Here is an 18,990-nt window from a genome sequence, read left to right on the forward strand (position 1 = left end):
ACCTTATCCTTTTGTTTGTTTCTGAGCTCAGAGGTGCATGTAATCATTAATAATGGCTAATTAAAAAGTGTAAATTGTGCGGTGACTAAAAATAATAGTGGCAGAAGAATTAAAGCCTCTAGCGAGATCGCTGATTTTGTGACGCCACAGCGAGATCGCTGTGTGTGACGGGGATCAGCGACCGGCCCCCCCTGCCGGTTATCGCTGATCGTGCAGCATCGGCCTGGGCCGTTTTTCGATCGCTGGTCTCCCGCTGCCCAGCACGCATCGCTGCGTGTGGCAGCCAGAGACCAGCAATCCGTGACGCTGGTTTCTAATGTAAACATCGGGTATCCAGGAGTCGCGCGGCTCTTAGCTACCCGATGTTTACCTTGGAAAACAGCGTGTACGCCGGTTTCCAAGGTAAACAGCGGGTATCCAGGAGTCGCGTGGCTACTGGATACCCGATGTTTACATTAGAAACCAGCGTCCAGCGTCGCTGGCCTGATCGCTGGGGCTGTCTTGTGACAGCTCACCAGTGATCAGCCTAACGATGTCCCAGCGATCCCATCATGTCGGATAATTGGTGGGATCGCTGGCACATCGTTATGTGTAACGGGGGCTTTAAGTTCTAAATGGGGCGCAGGGGTTTTTTATCTTCTTATTTTACCAGAATTCTACAGGCATTATTAATGTCCTTGAGTAGTTTATGTTTTCCTTAGGTCGATTTTACATGATCCAAGGAAAGACCTTAAGGTCTGGGGTGGCCATGCGTCTCCTGACCTGATGATAGCTTTATATGTTTCAATGAGGCTCTTGACTTTGGGAGACCTGTGGCTATTTTGGACATGAGGACCATACTTGAACCGGGAATGTCAAATGTGTGAAACCGGCCTTAGGCCACGTTCACATTGAGTATTTGGCCAGTTTTTTACATCAGTATTTATGAGCCAAAACCTGGAGTGGGTGATAAATCCAGAAGTGGTGACGTGTTTCTATTATATTTTTCCTTTGATTGTTCCACTCCTGGTTTTGGCTTCCAAGTACTTACTGCCCAAATACTGATCATGTGAACGCGGCCTTAGGGTTCGTGTGCATTTCCACGGGTTGACCTGGGGCGCTAAACAACCGCTGATCAGCTGATTGACGATGGAGTATTTTAATAACACAGGCCGACCCAGCTTCAGATGATCACTGATTGATCGGTAATTGATCATTCAGTGCACATAGGCTGCCGTTGTTCCCACCGGTGCGAATCCTGCTTAGAGTTTTGCTCATTCGCCTGTTCAGACTGCAGGATATTGTGAAATGAGCGTTCCAAAAAATACTTGTTTACCCGATAATCTTACTGTAAGTGGAACTTGTAGTTCTTATTTGATTATTCATTTATTTAGCCATGATGATACCAGCATTAGGAACTTCCATCAAAGATTCTATCAAAACAACAGACTGAATTGGCACTGTGGTGTGGTTTCTGTTACAAGCGTGCAGCATAACAAATATGCGATGACCCTTCTGTGTACCGTACAGGTCACCTTCACTGTTGCAGAACCTCCTGAAGAGGAAAAGGTAGATTAAAGTGAACCCGGCAGCTGATTCCTTCTGCCTAATCCACGCACAGCATGTATCAGACACTGGCTGTATGTGCTCAGCCAGATATGTTTTCCTCTATGGTAAAATGCACAAAAAAAAAATACATACATTGGGTATTGTCATTATCTTATTGACTTGAGCAATAATGTTAACATGTCAGTTAAACTGAATAGTGAAGTGTTTATTAAAAAAAAAAAACTATTCCAGAATTTTTTTGTTCTGTACACTCCACATCCTAAAAAGTGTAACTAAAAGTACTGTAATCAAAAGTCATATGTACCAAATGTGTCTTGCAAAAATGCAAACTGTTCACATATAGTACAAAAGTAGTAAAGCATTAGTAAACCGATATAAATTTGGTATAGCCGCAATCAGAGTCATCGACAAATTACAGTTACCACTTTGTGTGTGGGATGTGATGTGGGATGTGAATAGAGCGAAATTTAAAGCACCACTCCAGCATTTTGTTTTTTATTGCAGCAGTGGAGTGGTGCTACTAATGTTGCTGATACTAGTCTTATACTGAGCAGCCGCCATCTTCATCTTTTATCCACGCCACTCCGTTCGGTCTACAGCAGCTTGTGACCTTTCTGATTTCTCCAGTGTTTGCTGCACGAGCCAGAGGTCGCTTTACAATGCAAGTCTATGAGTACCAGAATAAGACTCTCATAGACTTACCCTGAGAGCTTGTGACCGTTACCTCTGACTTCTGGTCAGTCAAAAGCTGCTGTCACAAGATGGCGCCGCTGGTCCGGAGCTACGCCAGAATTAGCTGGTGGTGATTATAATATTGGGGTAGTGACCTTACATTAGTAGCACTATTCCAGCACCAAAATAAAAAAAAAACCTGCTGGAGAGGTTCTTTAAAACTTAAAAAAAATACAATGAAAATACTGCAGAATTCCTGCTTTTGTCATTTCTCTCACCATAAACAGTTAGTTTCGTAATAAGTTATATGTACCCCAAAATGGTATAACCAATAAGTATATCTGATCCCAGAAAAAAAAACAAGCCTTCGTACAGCAGATTGTTTTTTAATAAAATGGTGGTCCGTCTAATCCTGTTTCACGGCAGCTTACCTGGGAGGCGGTGGAGCCGGGTCCCAGTGGCAGGGTCGCTGGCGGCGGAGATGCTGCTGGCCCCAGTGTATTAGGAGCTGGGATTCAGCAGAGGTAGGAATGGGGCGATGCTACGGGCTCCAGACTGGAAGAAGGGTGGTGTTCGGCGGTGCAGAGTCTCCGCTGACAATTTGTGAAAGCCCCGGAGCCCCCACACTTTACATGCTATTCAATGCAGTGGACTCTGAGAAAATGCACATGTGAGATTTTGGGAGACGAGATCTCGGTGCCGTTATCTCAATCTTTGCATGTGCCACCTCCGGCGGCTGTTCTCTCGGGAGTCTACCACATTGAAAACTCTCCCTCCAACTGGCATTGGACACGCAGCATCGCCATACTCCTGCCACCGCCAGAAGCTTCCTTAGCAGCGACCCTGGGACCCCGCTCCACCGCAGCCGATAAGCTACCTTCGGATTATAAGACGCATTCCCATTTTCCCAAAAAATTTTGGGGAAAAAATTTTTGCCTTATAATGTGAAAAATATATATGTGAAGTATATTATGGCTCCAGTAATGCAACAATGGAACCACGGAAAAAAAAAAAAATCTTTGTCCGAAATGGACCAGATCGTAAGTAGGTAATGTCAACTGCAGGGTCCTAAAAACATAAATTACACGCTTTCTCCTGAAAGCTTGGTTCTGAATCAAATAATAATAACAATAATAAGCTTTATTTTTATATAGAGCTAACATATTCCGCAGTGCTTTACAGTTTGCATACATTATCATCACTGTCACCGATGGGGCTCACAATCTAAATTCCCTATCAGTATGTCTTTGGAGTGTGGGAGGAAAACCGGAGTACCCGGAGGAAACCTACGCAAACACGGGGAGAACATACAAACACCTTACAGATGTTGTCCGTGGTGGGATTCATCCAGTGAGCCACCGTGCTGCCCAATGAGGCTTGTTTTATAGTGCCTCATTGTCCTCATAACTGTTCAAGCCGCAATGGTCTTATACTGTGCCACATACTGTGGCCACCATGGCCACTGCCCTCAAACAGTGCCATCCATATTGTAGCGATCACCTCTTGTGCGATCACTGTTCTCCTATCTGGGCACACACGGACCGATGCAAGTCAGTGGGGTAGTAAGAAAAATGGATGCCATACTGACACCATCCTGGTGCCTACTGTTTTTTTATGGATCCATCGCAGGTAATGACATAGGAAACTGTATTTGTATTTATTTTTTTTTTTTCCATGATTTGTTTTTAGCTTTTCATGTATAAAACGGATAACAAAACAATGCAGCGCAATGTACAGATAAAAGATTAACCGTTTTTTAAATTTTTAAAATATATTTAATGTCCTAACATGTTGTTTCTTTTGATAAAGGTACTGATGGTAAGAAAGTATTTATTTTTTTATTCCGATTTTTGTTTTCTTCCACATTCCTCCTGTATGAGATGATTATGATTCTGTTGCGATGCTTCTCAGTGCAATGTATTGAATGACTTCATGTTAACAGCAGGGCATCCTACACCATTATGCGAGAACCAGGAAAGTTCCGACTCTTTATATTGAATGGTCACCATTGACTCTTTAGAACTGAATTTCTTACTGTGAATTGGATTTTTCAGATTCTTTTACCTTGTAGCTTGAAAATACACGATGAATAGGGGATTAGCAGACAGCCTTACATGGTACTTTATGGAACATATTTTATTTAATTTTATTACCAGTTGTTCTCTAGTGGCTCATACTCAAAGATGAATTTGTGTATGTGTATAAATATATACACATTTACTATAATATACTATGAGAGACGTATGTGTCACATTTTTAATATAATATGCAGCTTGTTTTCTAGGATAGTTTATTCAAGACAGGCCTCTTTTGGACATTTATGCTGACATTTATGAGCCTTTTTTCTCTCGTTGTTTTGTTGCAGCTTTTTTAAATGTTTCCATTTATTTATTTATGTTTTCCTTACCATGTGAAAGTCTTTTATTTTTCAACGTGAGTTGTAATTGTCCATGGCACTATTTCAGGATGCATATAACTTATTTTTAAATGTTATTAAGTCTTTATGGGGGAGGAATGGGAGAAAAACAACAATTCTGCCTTTGTTTCATATTTAAAATTTGATGCTATTCACCGTCCTGCATAAAGTGTTACCTTAAGAGCTCATACTCACTTGCGAGAAACACGGCCGAGTCTTGCATGGTAATACCCGGCAGTGCCACCGGGACTTGGGAGCGGAGCGTGCGGGTTTGGCTGATTTGTATCTATTATTTATGACGCCTTTACAAAAGTATTCATTCAGTCGTTATAGCAGTAATATTCTTGTTCATCCACACAGAATGATTGACAGCTCTCCCTTCATGCTAAATACTTAAGCTGTTAAACACATAATGTGTTTGGGGAAAAGCAGAACTCACAGGTTCCCAGCGCTTTCTTCAGAAAGAGACACTTTACAAGGCCTCCTTCAGATGTCAATGTCTCAGATACGTGTTGTAACAGTTTTCACACGTACTGGAAACACTTACACACGTAGACACATTGAAATCTATGTTGCTGTGCACATGTCAGTATATTTCCACGGACTATGTGTTCGTGTGACCCACACGTAGATATGTCCGTTTTTTCCCGGCAACCACGGGCCGCAAAACATTCTACGCATGGATGACACACTGGGATGTCATCTGTTTGACACATTCTGAAGACGGCTCTCATCATTCTACCCTACTCTGCCGGGGATCAGCGCAAGCAGGGGAGAATGATGAGTTATAATCAAGTGATAAGAATGAGAACAGGCGGCGGCTGATGGGACTATTACTCCCATCAGCCTACACCTGCTGCCGCTAATTACAGTGATAGCAGGAGTGGCTGATGGGCGTATTCATCAAATGCTGCCTGCTCTATAAATAAATAAAAATCCTGCTTGGGTTCCCCTGTTTTCTCTATAACAAGTCAGGCAAAACTCACAGCTGGGGGCTGCAACCCTCAGCTGTTAGCTTCAGCAAGGCTGGTTATCAAGAATAGAGCGGTCTCCATGCTGTTTTTTAATTATTTAGATAAATAATTTAAAAAACAGCGTGCGGTCCCCCCATTTTTGCCAATCCGCCATGAGCTTGATGTGATCTGACAATACAAAGGTGACATCAATCCCACAAATATGAACCCCACTTGCCACCGCTACAGGGCAAGTCAGAAGAGCCGGGCAAAGCACCTGAATTGGCGCATCTAATAGATGTGCCTTTTCTGGGCAGCTGCGGGCTGCTATTTTTAGGCTGGGGGGGTGGGCAATATCCATGGCCCCTTACCAGCCTGAGAATACCAGCCCCCAGCTGTAAATATCAATAGTTTATATAGTTCAAATGTGGTGACAGATTCAATTTAATATATTGTAATCCTCATATTATATCGCACTGTGTACTTACAATTGCTCATTTTGTCTTACTACCCATTTAATTTTGACTAGCTGAATCCTTCTAAGCTCTATGTAGAAACAGAAGGTCAATGTTCTCTGTATGACTCATTAGTCACTGCTAAAATCTCTGGCAGTTGGGTCAGGAGTTGTAGTGGGAATAGACAAGATACTTCCCGTTTCTACATAGTGCAAAGAAAAGAGAAGAATTAGCTGGGTAGAAATGCAAAATGAGCAATAGTAAGTACACAGTGCCATATAATATGATAATTGCAATATGTTAAGAGGATAAAAACTTTGATGGGAGTGCTTCATTAAATAATGACATTTGGTGTTTGTTCACATTACATGAGATTAATGCATTTTCCTTTCTATACTAGCCATTACTTGCAGATGACTTGGTGCTGGTTTTCTATGTACAGATTATTGCTATGTAAGCTGTTCCTATCTGCCCACCAACTTGACAACCATAGAAAATTGAGTGAAGTTCTGATTCTTTCACATTTCCTGTAGAGTTGCGAGCACACACACGACCAGCTTAGCATATGATTATATTTTAATACAATTAGCATAACTTTTTTTTTTGTTGAGGCTTAATGTCATATTAAACTCATTTAATTGGATTTGCAACATGGATTATCTCCTCATCCTATTTTTCACACTTTCAGCAGCTCCATTCCTGAGATTTATACTGAACTGCTGTCTTGTATCGTTCAATTTGTGATGGAATATTATTTATCTCTTACTTTTCTGTATATTTTCCCCTATCAGATTGGACAGCTGGTCTTCAAGGGCGTCAAACGGCTGAACCGTATCCAGTCCATAGTTTTTGAAACCGCTTATAACACCAATGAAAATATGCTCATCTGTGCACCAACTGGAGCCGGCAAAACAAACATTGCCATGCTAACAGTTTTGCATGTAATTCGTCAAAATATTCATCAAGGAGTCATTAAAAAGGACGACTTTAAGGTAAGCCATAGCTGTACAAGAAACCATATACATGCATTGCTCAAGTGTGTCTGATAACAATGCATGGTTATAGGGAACCGGTTACCAGTTTTGTCATATATCAACTAAAATGATCACCTTATTCAGCGCCAGTGCTGCATTCCATAAATGCATATATAACCCCCTGACTCTCCCTGTATGCCTACCAAAAACCTTTTGAAATTCTCCCGCATCCGGCACATGAGCCATGATGTGTGTCGGCGCATGCTCACTTATGCTTTCGGCTCTGCCACAGTAGGGCAGGCGTGAGCAGCGATGTTTCTGCAAGATTTATTGTGATTGCTGGGGGGTTCAATCTGTGTCCCCCACTGGTCTAAATAAGAAAGGGACAGAAGTCATATGGTATTTCTACTTCAACTTCATAGCAGCACTCCCAAATGAGCACTGTGGCTTTAAAGCACCAATTTTCACAATACAAACTCTAAACATTATTAAGTAGGTCTATTTCGACTTAATGAGCTAGTAAATTTACTTTGATCATTCATGTCAGATTGGTTATGCAATCACAAGAAAAATATGAGTAATGTATGCATCAAACTACAGTTGTCCATATAAAATGCTAATTTTATTATTAGACAGAGAAACAATCAAAAAAGATTATTCAACCATTCTGACATAGATTTTAAAAGAAAGTACGCCAGTCCCTCCAGGGCCTAGGGATCTACTTAATCATGTTTGAAGTGAAATCCAGTGAAAGATCTATTTTAATTGGAGCTGCAGCCATTGATTAGTTCTTTCGTCCCTTCGTTACAAAGTTTTGTGGGATAACTTTTAATGAAAAATAGCCATATAGAGCCAAACTCATGAAGCTCCATTTTTGTATACAATGTAAAAAACTGCTTGGGAATGTACAGTGAATGCACCTCCTTTTGCCTTATTATGCTGCCAATAACAACAATAACATTCCCTCATGCTCTTAGATGTAGCGGCGCTGATAATGGAAAAAGGTGTCTAAGACTAATGTATGTGCAGTATACTGTGGTAGTCAAGCACTACCTATGATCTAGAGCAGGAGTAGTTAATTAATTTTAGCAAGTGCGCCACATGAAAGACCGTGACTGTAGTGGAGAGCCGAACCAATGTTTTGAAATTAATTCTGCTCAATATTAATGTTAACATCCCCCATATACATTATGAGCCGCACATAGCCCCCCCATATAACGTATGAGCCCCCCACATAACCTCCTATATACAGTATGAGCCTCCACATATCCTCTTATACACAGTATGAGCCCCCCATAGCTTGTTATTTATAGTATGAGCCCCCAAATAGACTCCTTTATACAGTGTGAACCCCCACTTAGCCTCCTATGTACAGTATGAGCCCCTATATAGCCTCCTATATACAGCATGAGCTATCACATAGACTTTTATATACATCGTGTGCCCCTCACATAGCCTCCTATGTACATTCAAATATCCCATACACATGAAAAAGAAAAACAGGGTGAGGGAGGAGTGCTCTTCGTCTATTTTGGTCTGCGGGCCAATGGGCCGCACTTTGCCCAGGTCTGCTCTAAAATGTGCCAATACTAATAAAAAGATGGAGTATCTCAGACTATTATAAGTACACTGTAGTGGTAGTCTAACCCTTCCTAAGCTCTAGGATGTTCCAGTGCCAATACAGGAGGGAGCGTCTCAGATTATTATATGTACATTGTAGTGGTAGTCTAACCCTTTCTAAGCTCTAGGATGTACCAAGGCTGATACCAAGAGGGAGTGTCTCACATTATTATATGTACACTTTAGTGGTTGTCTAATCCTTCCTAAGCTGTAGATGGTTTCAGTGTCGATAACCGGGGTGAGGGTCTCAGATTATCAATGTACACTGTCCGTAGTGTAGTCGGTTACACTGCCCACCCTTTCACCATAATCAGTGCTGGTAAGTCCAAAAGAAGGAAGAAGTTAAGGCGACCGATGATTGTTGGTGGTGTAATGCAGCGGGGTTGGTGCAGTGCAACAGATAGGCAGAGACCATATAAAAGTTCAAAGCAAATGTTTTAATGTTAAAAAGAAACTCACAAATGGAAAGCAAGTGGTATCCTCCGGATCGCAGCTAGTGCATCAAGACAGTATCCGTATCCAAGACCGTTTGCCATGGGCGACTGCACCGCTGTGTCACGCTGAGGGGTGCCAGGTCTTTTTGCTTCCCTTGGCTCTATGTTATTTCACACAAGCCGGATCTTACAGAGCCACCTGCTCTGAGGTTTGCAAACCAAGACTGACACACTCAAACCTTTGCTGCAAGGTTTTTAAATGGAACCTGTGACCATGGGCTACTAGTAAGACCCGGCCTGGAGGGAGTGAACCGCCCCACTACCATCCTGTAGTTCACTCCAAAAGCATAAGCCCATGCCGGGTTTTCTTAAGTCTGCCTTGTGCAAATAGCTTATCCAAGACTAAACTTCATTTTGTTCTTCATTGCAACCACAGCTATATCTGTGACTGCAATGCACTCCAGCGGCCTAATAGGCTTCCATGCGCATCCTGGGGGATACATACTGTCCCTCACATATAATACCTCTCACTGCCTGACGGGTCATGAGCATCCAGCGTGTCTGATTTTGGACTACCACTGCTCTTTGTTCTCCAGAGTAAGCCATCTCCAGATATGTCTGTCAGCCGCGCTCTCACAGAGCATATAGGAAGACTATGGGAGAATCGGGGCAGATAGCTGCTTGCCTAATGATCAGAAGAATCATTGTTCGTCCAGCAGCCTTGTAAGGAGTATGGGTGCCCTAAGGGCCTGTCACACTAAGTGATATCGCTAGCAATATCGCTATAACGTCATTGGTTTTTGTGACGTTATAGCGATATTGCTAGCAATATCGCTATGTCTGATACTTACCTCCGACCGGCTCCCCCGCTGGTTATTGCTGATCGCGCGAGAACGTCCTTGACCGTTTGTCGTCGTCAGCTTCCTGCTGGGTTTCCTGCTGTGACGATGAGCGACGCGTGGACGCAGGTGGGAGGACGTCAGGATCGCCTCGTCTGACAGGTAAGTAGCGACCCCCGACCCCTGCGATGTCGCTGGTGAGATCTGCCTGTGTGGCAGCTCACTAGCGACCACTTAGCGATGTACCAGCGATCCTGACTGTGTCATATCGCTGGTCGGGATCGCTGGTGCATCGCTAAGTGTGACAGTACCTTTAGACTACCACTGCACACCAAGCAGACCGCACCAAATTGCCCAGGAAGCAATAAAATGCATGGATGCAGCCCATTCCTTATTTATAGATTCTTCTGTGGAGAGACTGTAATGCTCGCTTTAATTTATGTCATTGTCTATTGTGATGAAGCAGTTATAGTAACGTGGAGTGTAAATCCTCTTCGCACATCTTCGTAATGTAAAACAAGGACAAGACTAAATCAGGCATAAAATGCATTCTGCTCCGATTCCTGGGTTTTGGGTGGAATCCTCCTTTGAATGGCAGCGGATATCCCATGTAGAGTCACTGTTCTGTTGTCTCTTACTAGTAAAGAAAGAAAAAGTATTTCAAGGGTATTAGTCATTCGTAATTCACACAAAGAATGCTGCTTAATTTAGTTCATTACTATTACAGCAATTCGTGTTTGTGTCCTGAAAATCTTATTACCCATGTGAAAAGCTATGAAAATGCATTTAGCTTTGATGCAGAACCAATTTTCGAAGTGATGAGGCAATATAAGCAAAATCCATTGTCCTCTAAACAGCTGCACACTTATCCCGGGAAGAGAACGACTTTTCATATATCACGATTAAGATTTTTCACTGTAAGTGCCGCGAATCATATTTCACAACAAAATTGTGATTTGTGCTGCTTGCTTTGGGACAGATGACATTGTGAGTTGGGCTCATTCATCAACTTGGTGTCCGTTTTTTTGTACAGATTGTGTATGTTGCTCCTATGAAGGCCCTGGCAGCTGAGATGACAAATTACTTCAGCAAGCGTCTGGAGCCACTGGGTATCACGGTGAAAGAGCTGACTGGTGATATGCAGTTGTCAAAAGGTGAAATTTTACGTACCCAGGTAAGTTCAGCTAAGGTGAAATGGATGACATTTGCTTTATGCCTTTCACCTCATTGATTTGCCTCATCGGAGTTGTATTTGCAATGTATTAATAAGGGGAATGATGATCTGGTCCACTTGTGAAAAATGATACTGGTAAAAAACCGCACAAAATGACTGGTAATTTTAGTGTTGCATAAATGATTGTAGCTACTCATTGTAGCAGATGGAGTTTATATGGTCTCATCCCAAAACACACTTTATTCCTTTTTTTTTCTCCAAATGTAATGTTTCTATTATTAATTTACAGACATCTGTGACCTTACATTGGAGAATTTAAATAATTTAAATATATATAACCCAAATATGCTTTCAAGTACAAGTTTTCTTTCCTTGTTTGTTTGTTTTTTCCATAGAAACTGGGCAATGTTTTTCCTAAGTATATTAATTAAACTGCAGACAGATTTGCTGACTTCAGGTAAACCCCTGAGCTAAAATCCACACCACAGCAAGCCTTGACATTTATGGAACTCTTAAAAGATTTTTCCATGTTGTGCGCGTTTCGGGGAAGATTAGCTGCGTAGCGGAAGGCTGAGATGGGATCAATGCAGCCAGAGACCGCTACACAGAGGTTTGGTTTACACATGGCTTCTCTTCGTTTCTAATTTTTTTGTGTTGGTGTACACTATATAAAGCCTTAAAGCATGAATTAACCCCTGCTTAGCTGAGCACTATGTAGTTATTGGCTTTCCTGACTATACAGGTGGTCTACTACCACCAACCACCCAAAAAGAGCATGTGTTGCCCACCAGTATCACCATCTGGAGGCAAGGAGTCCTCAGAGGCAGAGTGTCACGACCCAACATCTTCCCACTAAAGTGCACTCTCTGCACACCTTTTCTAAACCTAGTACTAGATTAGCCCAACAGCAAGACTGGGGGTTACGGAGACCATGACAGGCCCCATTACATTACCAGACCTGCCTATCATTCCGTACCAATCCAGACCCCAAAACAGGAATTACCAAACCCCTGAGCAAACTATACTATGATCGGGATGTCCAGCTTTCCTGGATTCCTTATACTTCACCCTATTATGCATATGAGAGGAATCTTTCGGAAATACAGCAATCTCCGACCACTCAGCCTGTCATCATTTCACAGTGATTATTTGAAGTATTGGTAGAAATCATACATCTTGTTTTCCCTCTTTAGGGTCAATTCATTTGAGTCTATACAAAATTGTTTAGTTTCATCCCGAAAAATCAGACAACTTATTTTCACTTGTCATCTATGTACAATCTGTGTACAATCCGTTATTTTTACAGCAACTATTAATATTTTACAAGACCATTTACAGTTCCCTATGTTACATAATTGCAATGTATCCTTAAAAATCGGGTGCTATACTGTGGATTTGTATGGCAACCGATTTATGGAAGAAATCTGTGCAACTGTGCAAGCTGTAATTTTTTTTTCACATGCAACTGCTCTGCCCCATTAAATAACATTGGTTTGAGTTCAAACCGTTTTTTTCTCGGACAGCACTCGGACTGAGAAAATGGTCATATGAATGAGCTCTTAAAGGTAATCTGTCCCTAGGTTTTTGTCGCAGTCTGAGAGCAGCATAATGTAGATACAGAGACCCTGATTCCAGCGAGTTATGTCACTTACTGGACTGCTTGCTGTAGTCCTGATAAAATCATTGTTTTATCAGCAGGAGATTATGATTAGAGGACTAGTAAACCTGGTAGTCAAGCATAGTTTACATTTCAGATCCCCGACAGGTCGTATGTCACTACGTATTTATACTGGTACATGATATGTGATAAGCTTGCAGTGAATCCAGATCTCTGCTACTGATGTGAAATTCAATGCTTCTTGGGGGAGGAGGAGTCTTTCAAACTACTTGCGCTTCTGTCCTCAATTTGAAGGTGCAGAAGAAAATAAACTAAATTTTTTTTTACATTCTGCCACCCCCTGCTTGCAGGAAAGGATGTGGCCTTTGAGGAGACTTCAGCTTCCCCTTATAAAGCATGTCCGTGATTAAGCCTGCAGATTTACAAATCAGGTTAGTGGACAATATGATGGAGCTAAAATAATAAAGCAGGTGGTCCTCACCCAACAGCAGCAGCTGCAGTTTCAGCGACAACAGCAGGAGCAGCACCAGCAGCAGCAGAGGTAACAACTGGAGCAGCTGCAGTTTCAGCTGCAACAGCATAAAAGTGGTCTGAGGGCACCACAAAATAATACTAGGGCTCACTAGCCCCACACTTAAAAGATGACTATGTTAATACTCAAGAAAAAAGAAGTGTGTACAAATACATTTTATTAAATCATGATTACACAGGATCACATAAACAAGGTACATACCACATGTTAAAAACAATTAAAAAAACTATTGAAGGTATAAACCATAACACCCGAAGGACTGCTTAGGTACCTTGCAGCTATCTCCACTGTGTGCACCAGACGTATAAAAAATAACGCAACATTGAAAAAATTACAATCAGCCAATAGTCTAAATGAAGTAAATTACCCCCAAAACAGACAAAATATTCAATTCCAGTGGCTAAAGCTGCACTGAAAGAGCCCCAATAGAGCAAATTCAAAAGACCCTTAACAATGGGGTCAATTGAGCTATAGGTTTAAATATAAGGACTATAGCACTGTGTGGAGAGAAGAACCCCACGTGTATCACCACTAAGCTTGGCTTCCTCAGGGGAAAAAGCCTGAGGAAGCCACGCTTAGTGGCGATACGCGTGGGGTTTCTCTCTCCACACACCATGCTGTGACCGGGTATTTGTATCTCCGCATCCACCTACAGGCTTTTTTGCTGCTTTCTTTTACCCCTAAATGGCTTTTACCATATGCTATAGTCCTCATATTTATACCTATAGCTCAACTGACCCCATTGTTTAGGGTCTTTTGCATTTGCTCTATTGGGGTTCTCTCAGTGCAGCTTTAGCCACTGGACTTGAATATTTTGTCTGTTTTGAGGGTAATTTACTTCATTTAGACTTCAGACTTGCAACAGCAAGAGCACCACCAGCAGCTGCAACAGCAGGATCTGTATCAGCATCAGCAGACTAACAACATGATTATGCAACAGATTGCATCCATGCGAAAGACACCTCCACCGCCGACCCTTGTTCATCCTGAGGCTCGGGACAAAGCCAGGTCAGCACAAAGGAAGATAAGTCCGGAGGACGACATGAACGCTTTCCTCACTGTGTTTGATCACACAACGAAGCTAGAGAGCTTACCAATTTCTCAGGCTGAAGTTATGACCCCGTTCCTTCCACCGAGAAGCCTTATTTTGACCTCAGTCGGGAGGATTCCCAGAACTATGGGAAACTGAAAGGTGAGATCCTTGCTCGATTTTGGATTAATACTTCTGTACAGGCACAGTGAGTATAAGTGTTTTTTTGTCGAGACTCGACCCTCTAGATCTCAGGCTTATGACTTATTGCCATTAGTCAAAAAATAGCTCCAGCTTGAGAACCTGAGCCCATCCCAAATTCTAGAGAGGCTAGTAGTTTGGTGCGAACTCTGCCAGTAATCCTACAGCCTGTACTGGGTGGAACAAGGGGACCCGGACAACCTTGATCAGGTAGTTAGCCTGATAGAGCGTTATACTGCCACCCAGGAATTTGAAATTTGTATAGAGCTCTGCCCCACTGCGGGTATCACACTGGCCCCTGCCATCCCAGGAACTTGGAAAGGCACATGATCCTTTGCTGGGGTCAGTCAGAACAAAGCCCATACTGAAGAGGTACCTCAAAGTGTGGGTGTCAGGAGACCAGTTACCCCTAAACTGGTCTCATGGACTATCGGTGCCATGACTAGCAGGTGCTGGTGGTGCCAAGGGCCAGGACACAGGGCTGCCAACTGTCTTCTGACTGCTGAACCCTTGGACTGAGGGTTTACTCACCGATTGTTGATAGTCTACACCGCAAACGCTGTTGGTCCAGCTCGTGAACCCCTTCTCTGCCAGGTGCGTGCCACTGGACACCGGACGGAGGCTGTCTAGGACTCAGGGAGCCTAGTGACACTCGTTCATGGGTCTCTGATCTCTTGGTTAGAGCCCATTGGAGGGAAAGTCTTGGTCATTTGTATGCACGGCGAACTCCGGGAGTATTCGACGGTGGAGATTACCTTTTCCACTCTATGTGGGGAGGTTAAACATTCTTACGGGACTGTGTTGGGAAGAGACTTGTCCCTGTTCTGGTTTTTGTGGAAGAGTTAAATTAATCCTCACAGGATAAAGATCGGTCTGGGTGCAGAACCCGAAGATCCCAAGTCAGGGATACCGGATGTAGAGGTCATCTCAGGTCGAGGAGAACACATCAATCCCGGATCTGGAAGTATCCCAGGGAACATTTGGGACAGCTTATCTCCAGGATCCCATTCTGACCCAGGCACGGGAAAGGGTGATAGAGGTAAATGGGGTAGCTCAGCAATTGGGGACAGCAGCGTTTTTTCCTTGTATGGCGGTCAGCCAGGAGTTTGAATATCAGGTTGACAACATTCGGCACAAAGTAGTTGAACAGTTGGTAGTGCCCCAATCATACCACCCAATGGTGCTCGGGATGGCCTACAAACACATGCAGGGTGGTCACCTAGCAGTTAAAAATACACAAGAGCATATTCTTCAACGGTTCTTTAGGCCATGAATTTATGCAGAGGTTTCGTGAGTCATGGCCAGAGTGTCAGCTGACCACACACACCGCAAACTTTCTTTAGTCTATTGACTCCCCTGACTATTATAGAGGTTCCTTGCTATGGATCTGGTAGGGCCCATAGTAAAGTTAGCCCATGGAAATCAACACATATTAGTTGTAGTAGACTATGCTACTCTTTACCTGGAGACCATTCCGCTTCATCACACCTCCGCTAAACTTATTGCCCGGGAGCTATTTACAATGTTCTGCCGCCTTGGGCAACCTAAAGAAGTCCTTAGGGATCAGGGGTCTCCTTTTATGTCCAAGGTTATAAAGGAATTGTGTAAATTGCTCCAGATAAAACAATTACGCAAGTCGGTGTATCACCCACAGACAGATGATTTAGTGGAAAGATTTAACAAAACCCTTAAATCTATGCTAAAGAAAGTGGTCTCCAAAGATGGGTAGGATTGGGATATGTTACCGGCCTATTTAATGTTTGCTGTTCGAGAGGTACCGCAGTCTTCAACGAGGTTCTCTCCATTCGAACTTTTATATCTTAACTATCCCAGGGGCCTGCATAGCCAAAGAGACTTGGGAACAGGAGCCTACTCCCAATAAAAGCATAATGGAGCACTTGGCGAGTATGCAGGACAGGATCGCGGGGCTGATGCCTATAGTAAAGGAACACCTTCTGGATGCCCAGGCAGTCACAGTCAGGTTCTTTAAAAAAGGGGATCAGGTATTAGTCTTAGTGCCCACGGCAGAAAGTAAACTCATGGCCAAGTGGCTAGGGCATATGAAGTTGAAAGTGAATTACAAAGTATATCAGCCTGGGGAGAGGAAACCCAAACATTTATATTGTGTAAACCTGCTAAAAGCATGGAAAGACGGTGAATGTATGATTAAGGATGCGACTCTAGACTCTATTTTTATTGTCTGTGGACCCCGCCAAAACTGACCAGGAGGAGGTCGGGAGAGAGGAAAAGATAAGCGACGCTATCTCTAAACATCAGCGACGGGAGGCTTGGAAATTGATGCAGCAGAATACGGATGTATTCTCCGAGCTGCCCGGCCGAACATCTGTAATCCAACATGAAATTATCACCGAGCTTCAGGTAAGGGTATGAATGAAATCTTACCATGTGCTGGAGGCAAGCCATAACGGCTGAGGTGAAACAAATGCTCCAGCTAGGAGTTATTGAGGAGTCCAAAAGTGAGTAGGCTAGCCCCATTGTGCTGAATTTGAAGCCAGGCAGATTGTTACGATTTTGTAACGATTTTTGAAAGCAGTGTCAAAATTTGATCTTTATCCAGTGTCTTGGGTGGACAAGCTGATTGACATACTGGGGCAGGCCAGTACTTCACAACTCTCAATCTGACCAAGGGTTACTGGCAGGTGCCTCTGACTGAGTCGGCGAAAGAAATGACCACTTTCATAACATCGAAAGGTCTCTATCACTATGTCATTTTGGGTTACATGGCGCCCAAGTCACGTTCCAAAGGCTGATGGACATAGTTTTAGAGCCCTATTGGAAGTATGCGTTGCCGTATATGGATATTATTTTTAGTACCGACTAGCATACTCACTTGTCCCAGGCGCAAACGGTAGTGTATTTGCTCAGAGCCACAGGCTTGAAGGCGAACCCCCAAAAATGCGCAATAGGTCTTAAGGAATCTCAGTACTTGGGATACGTTATTGGCCATGGGGTTATCAAGCCCCAAGTAAACAAAATTGAGGCCATTCAAAACTGGCCTCAGCCTCTTACTACAAAACACGTAAGAGTGTTCCTCGGCATCATTAGTTATTACCGACAATTTATATCTAATTTTGCCAGGCCAAAGCCAGGGAAAGCAAAGCCATTCACTCACCCACAAGTGATACATCGGTACAGTCGCCCCCGGCAGCAGATTTGATACAGGCTGTTATGGACGATCCGGCTGTGAACCGGAGTATAAAGTTTGAGTTATTTTTTTATAAGCTGCCAAAATAAAGATGTTTAAGTTTGACTATCCTGGATCACTGCCTCTTTACCGCATTGTTGTGAAAGCCACTGCATTACAGTATATACAGTATATTGGCGTTTATATGTTCAGCTCTCTAGTTGTTGTTAACAAAGCAGTTCTATCTTTTGGGTAAGGCAAAACAAATCAAACGGTCTCAACCAACTTGCTGAAATGGGTATTTCTCAGACTCTAGCAGATTATCCACCATGAATTGTATTTCTCTAGTCTCAGCATAACAGCAAGTATTGAGCTAATCCAGCTGTCTTTTATTAGACCTTTAAGACCTGGCCTGGAGTATTAGAGCGACCTTTCCCACCCAGGCTCATTTGGTCGCTTCTAAAACCCAGAATCCAGTCAAAAATAAAACCGTCTCAGTAACCTGTTGTTACTGGTGCACTATCTCCCGGGACTTGGATCACTGAGGGCAGCCACCTCGGTGACACATACCTGCCATCCAGAATCTTACCTCCAGTTTTCTTACAATTAATATATATTTATTTTTATGTAATTTATTATAAATAAAACTAGGCAGCTAAGGTAAAGCAAAAATAACCCTAAAATATCAAGGATGTCTTTAAACAACTACTTATTAAAAATTTAGTTTATGCTACAAAGTAAATAAATCCACGTGCGCTTAAATTTTCTGAGAGCTGAGAAATTTTCTGCTTAGCCTGCTGACATGTACAAATATCTTGTATAGAGCTGTTCTATTGGCAGGAGATCTCATTTTCAAGGGCCAGATATAATAAAACATCTTTATAAACAGCAATAACATTGATGCCTTAGGTGATGAGCTTCACAAAGTAAGCAATGAGACTCTTGTATTATTTGTTAATGTTACAAAGTGCTTTATCTTTTAGTAGGATCTATTTGTGTATCTTAATTGTTTCCTAAAACTTTGATAAGATTTTGAGAAACTCCTTTAATTTTTTGCCCATTTTCAGCTAATTGGTTTCTTTTAATTATTCTTCTTGCACTGTATTAGATACAGTATGTGCTATGCAGAATTCTGTTTGATTCAAGGATTCACAAAAATTTTACTTGTTATACAATTATGTCCAGAAATATTTGGACTGTGACAGAATCTTTGTGATATGGGCCCTGCATACCACTATTTATTTTAAATGAAACAACTGGGATGCAATTGAAATGTAAACTTTCAGGTGTATTTAAAAGGGATTGAACAAAAATATCCTGTGAAACGTTTAGGAGTTACAACCATTTTTTAGCAAAGCCTCCGCATTTCAGGGGCTCAA

General features: G+C 42.5%; 1 protein-coding gene across 3 annotated transcripts in view; it reads left to right on the top strand.

The window, feature by feature from the left end:
• The window catches only part of ASCC3 (activating signal cointegrator 1 complex subunit 3), an 825,088-nt gene that overhangs the window by 191,096 nt on the left and 615,002 nt on the right, over nucleotides 1–18,990 (top strand). For all 3 annotated transcript variants that reach the window (XM_073589497.1, XM_073589498.1, XM_073589496.1), the window contains exons 9-10: nucleotides 6,836–7,036; nucleotides 10,945–11,085. In XM_073589497.1, coding sequence (XP_073445598.1) covers nucleotides 6,836–7,036; nucleotides 10,945–11,085 — 342 coding nt within the window. The remainder of the gene's footprint in view (nucleotides 1–6,835; nucleotides 7,037–10,944; nucleotides 11,086–18,990) is intronic.

Source organism: Dendrobates tinctorius, unplaced genomic scaffold (assembly GCF_039654945.1).
Source record: "Dendrobates tinctorius isolate UK_male_01 unplaced genomic scaffold, ASM3965494v1 ptg000111l, whole genome shotgun sequence".
In the NCBI taxonomy this organism is placed as follows: domain Eukaryota; kingdom Metazoa; phylum Chordata; class Amphibia; order Anura; family Dendrobatidae; genus Dendrobates; species Dendrobates tinctorius.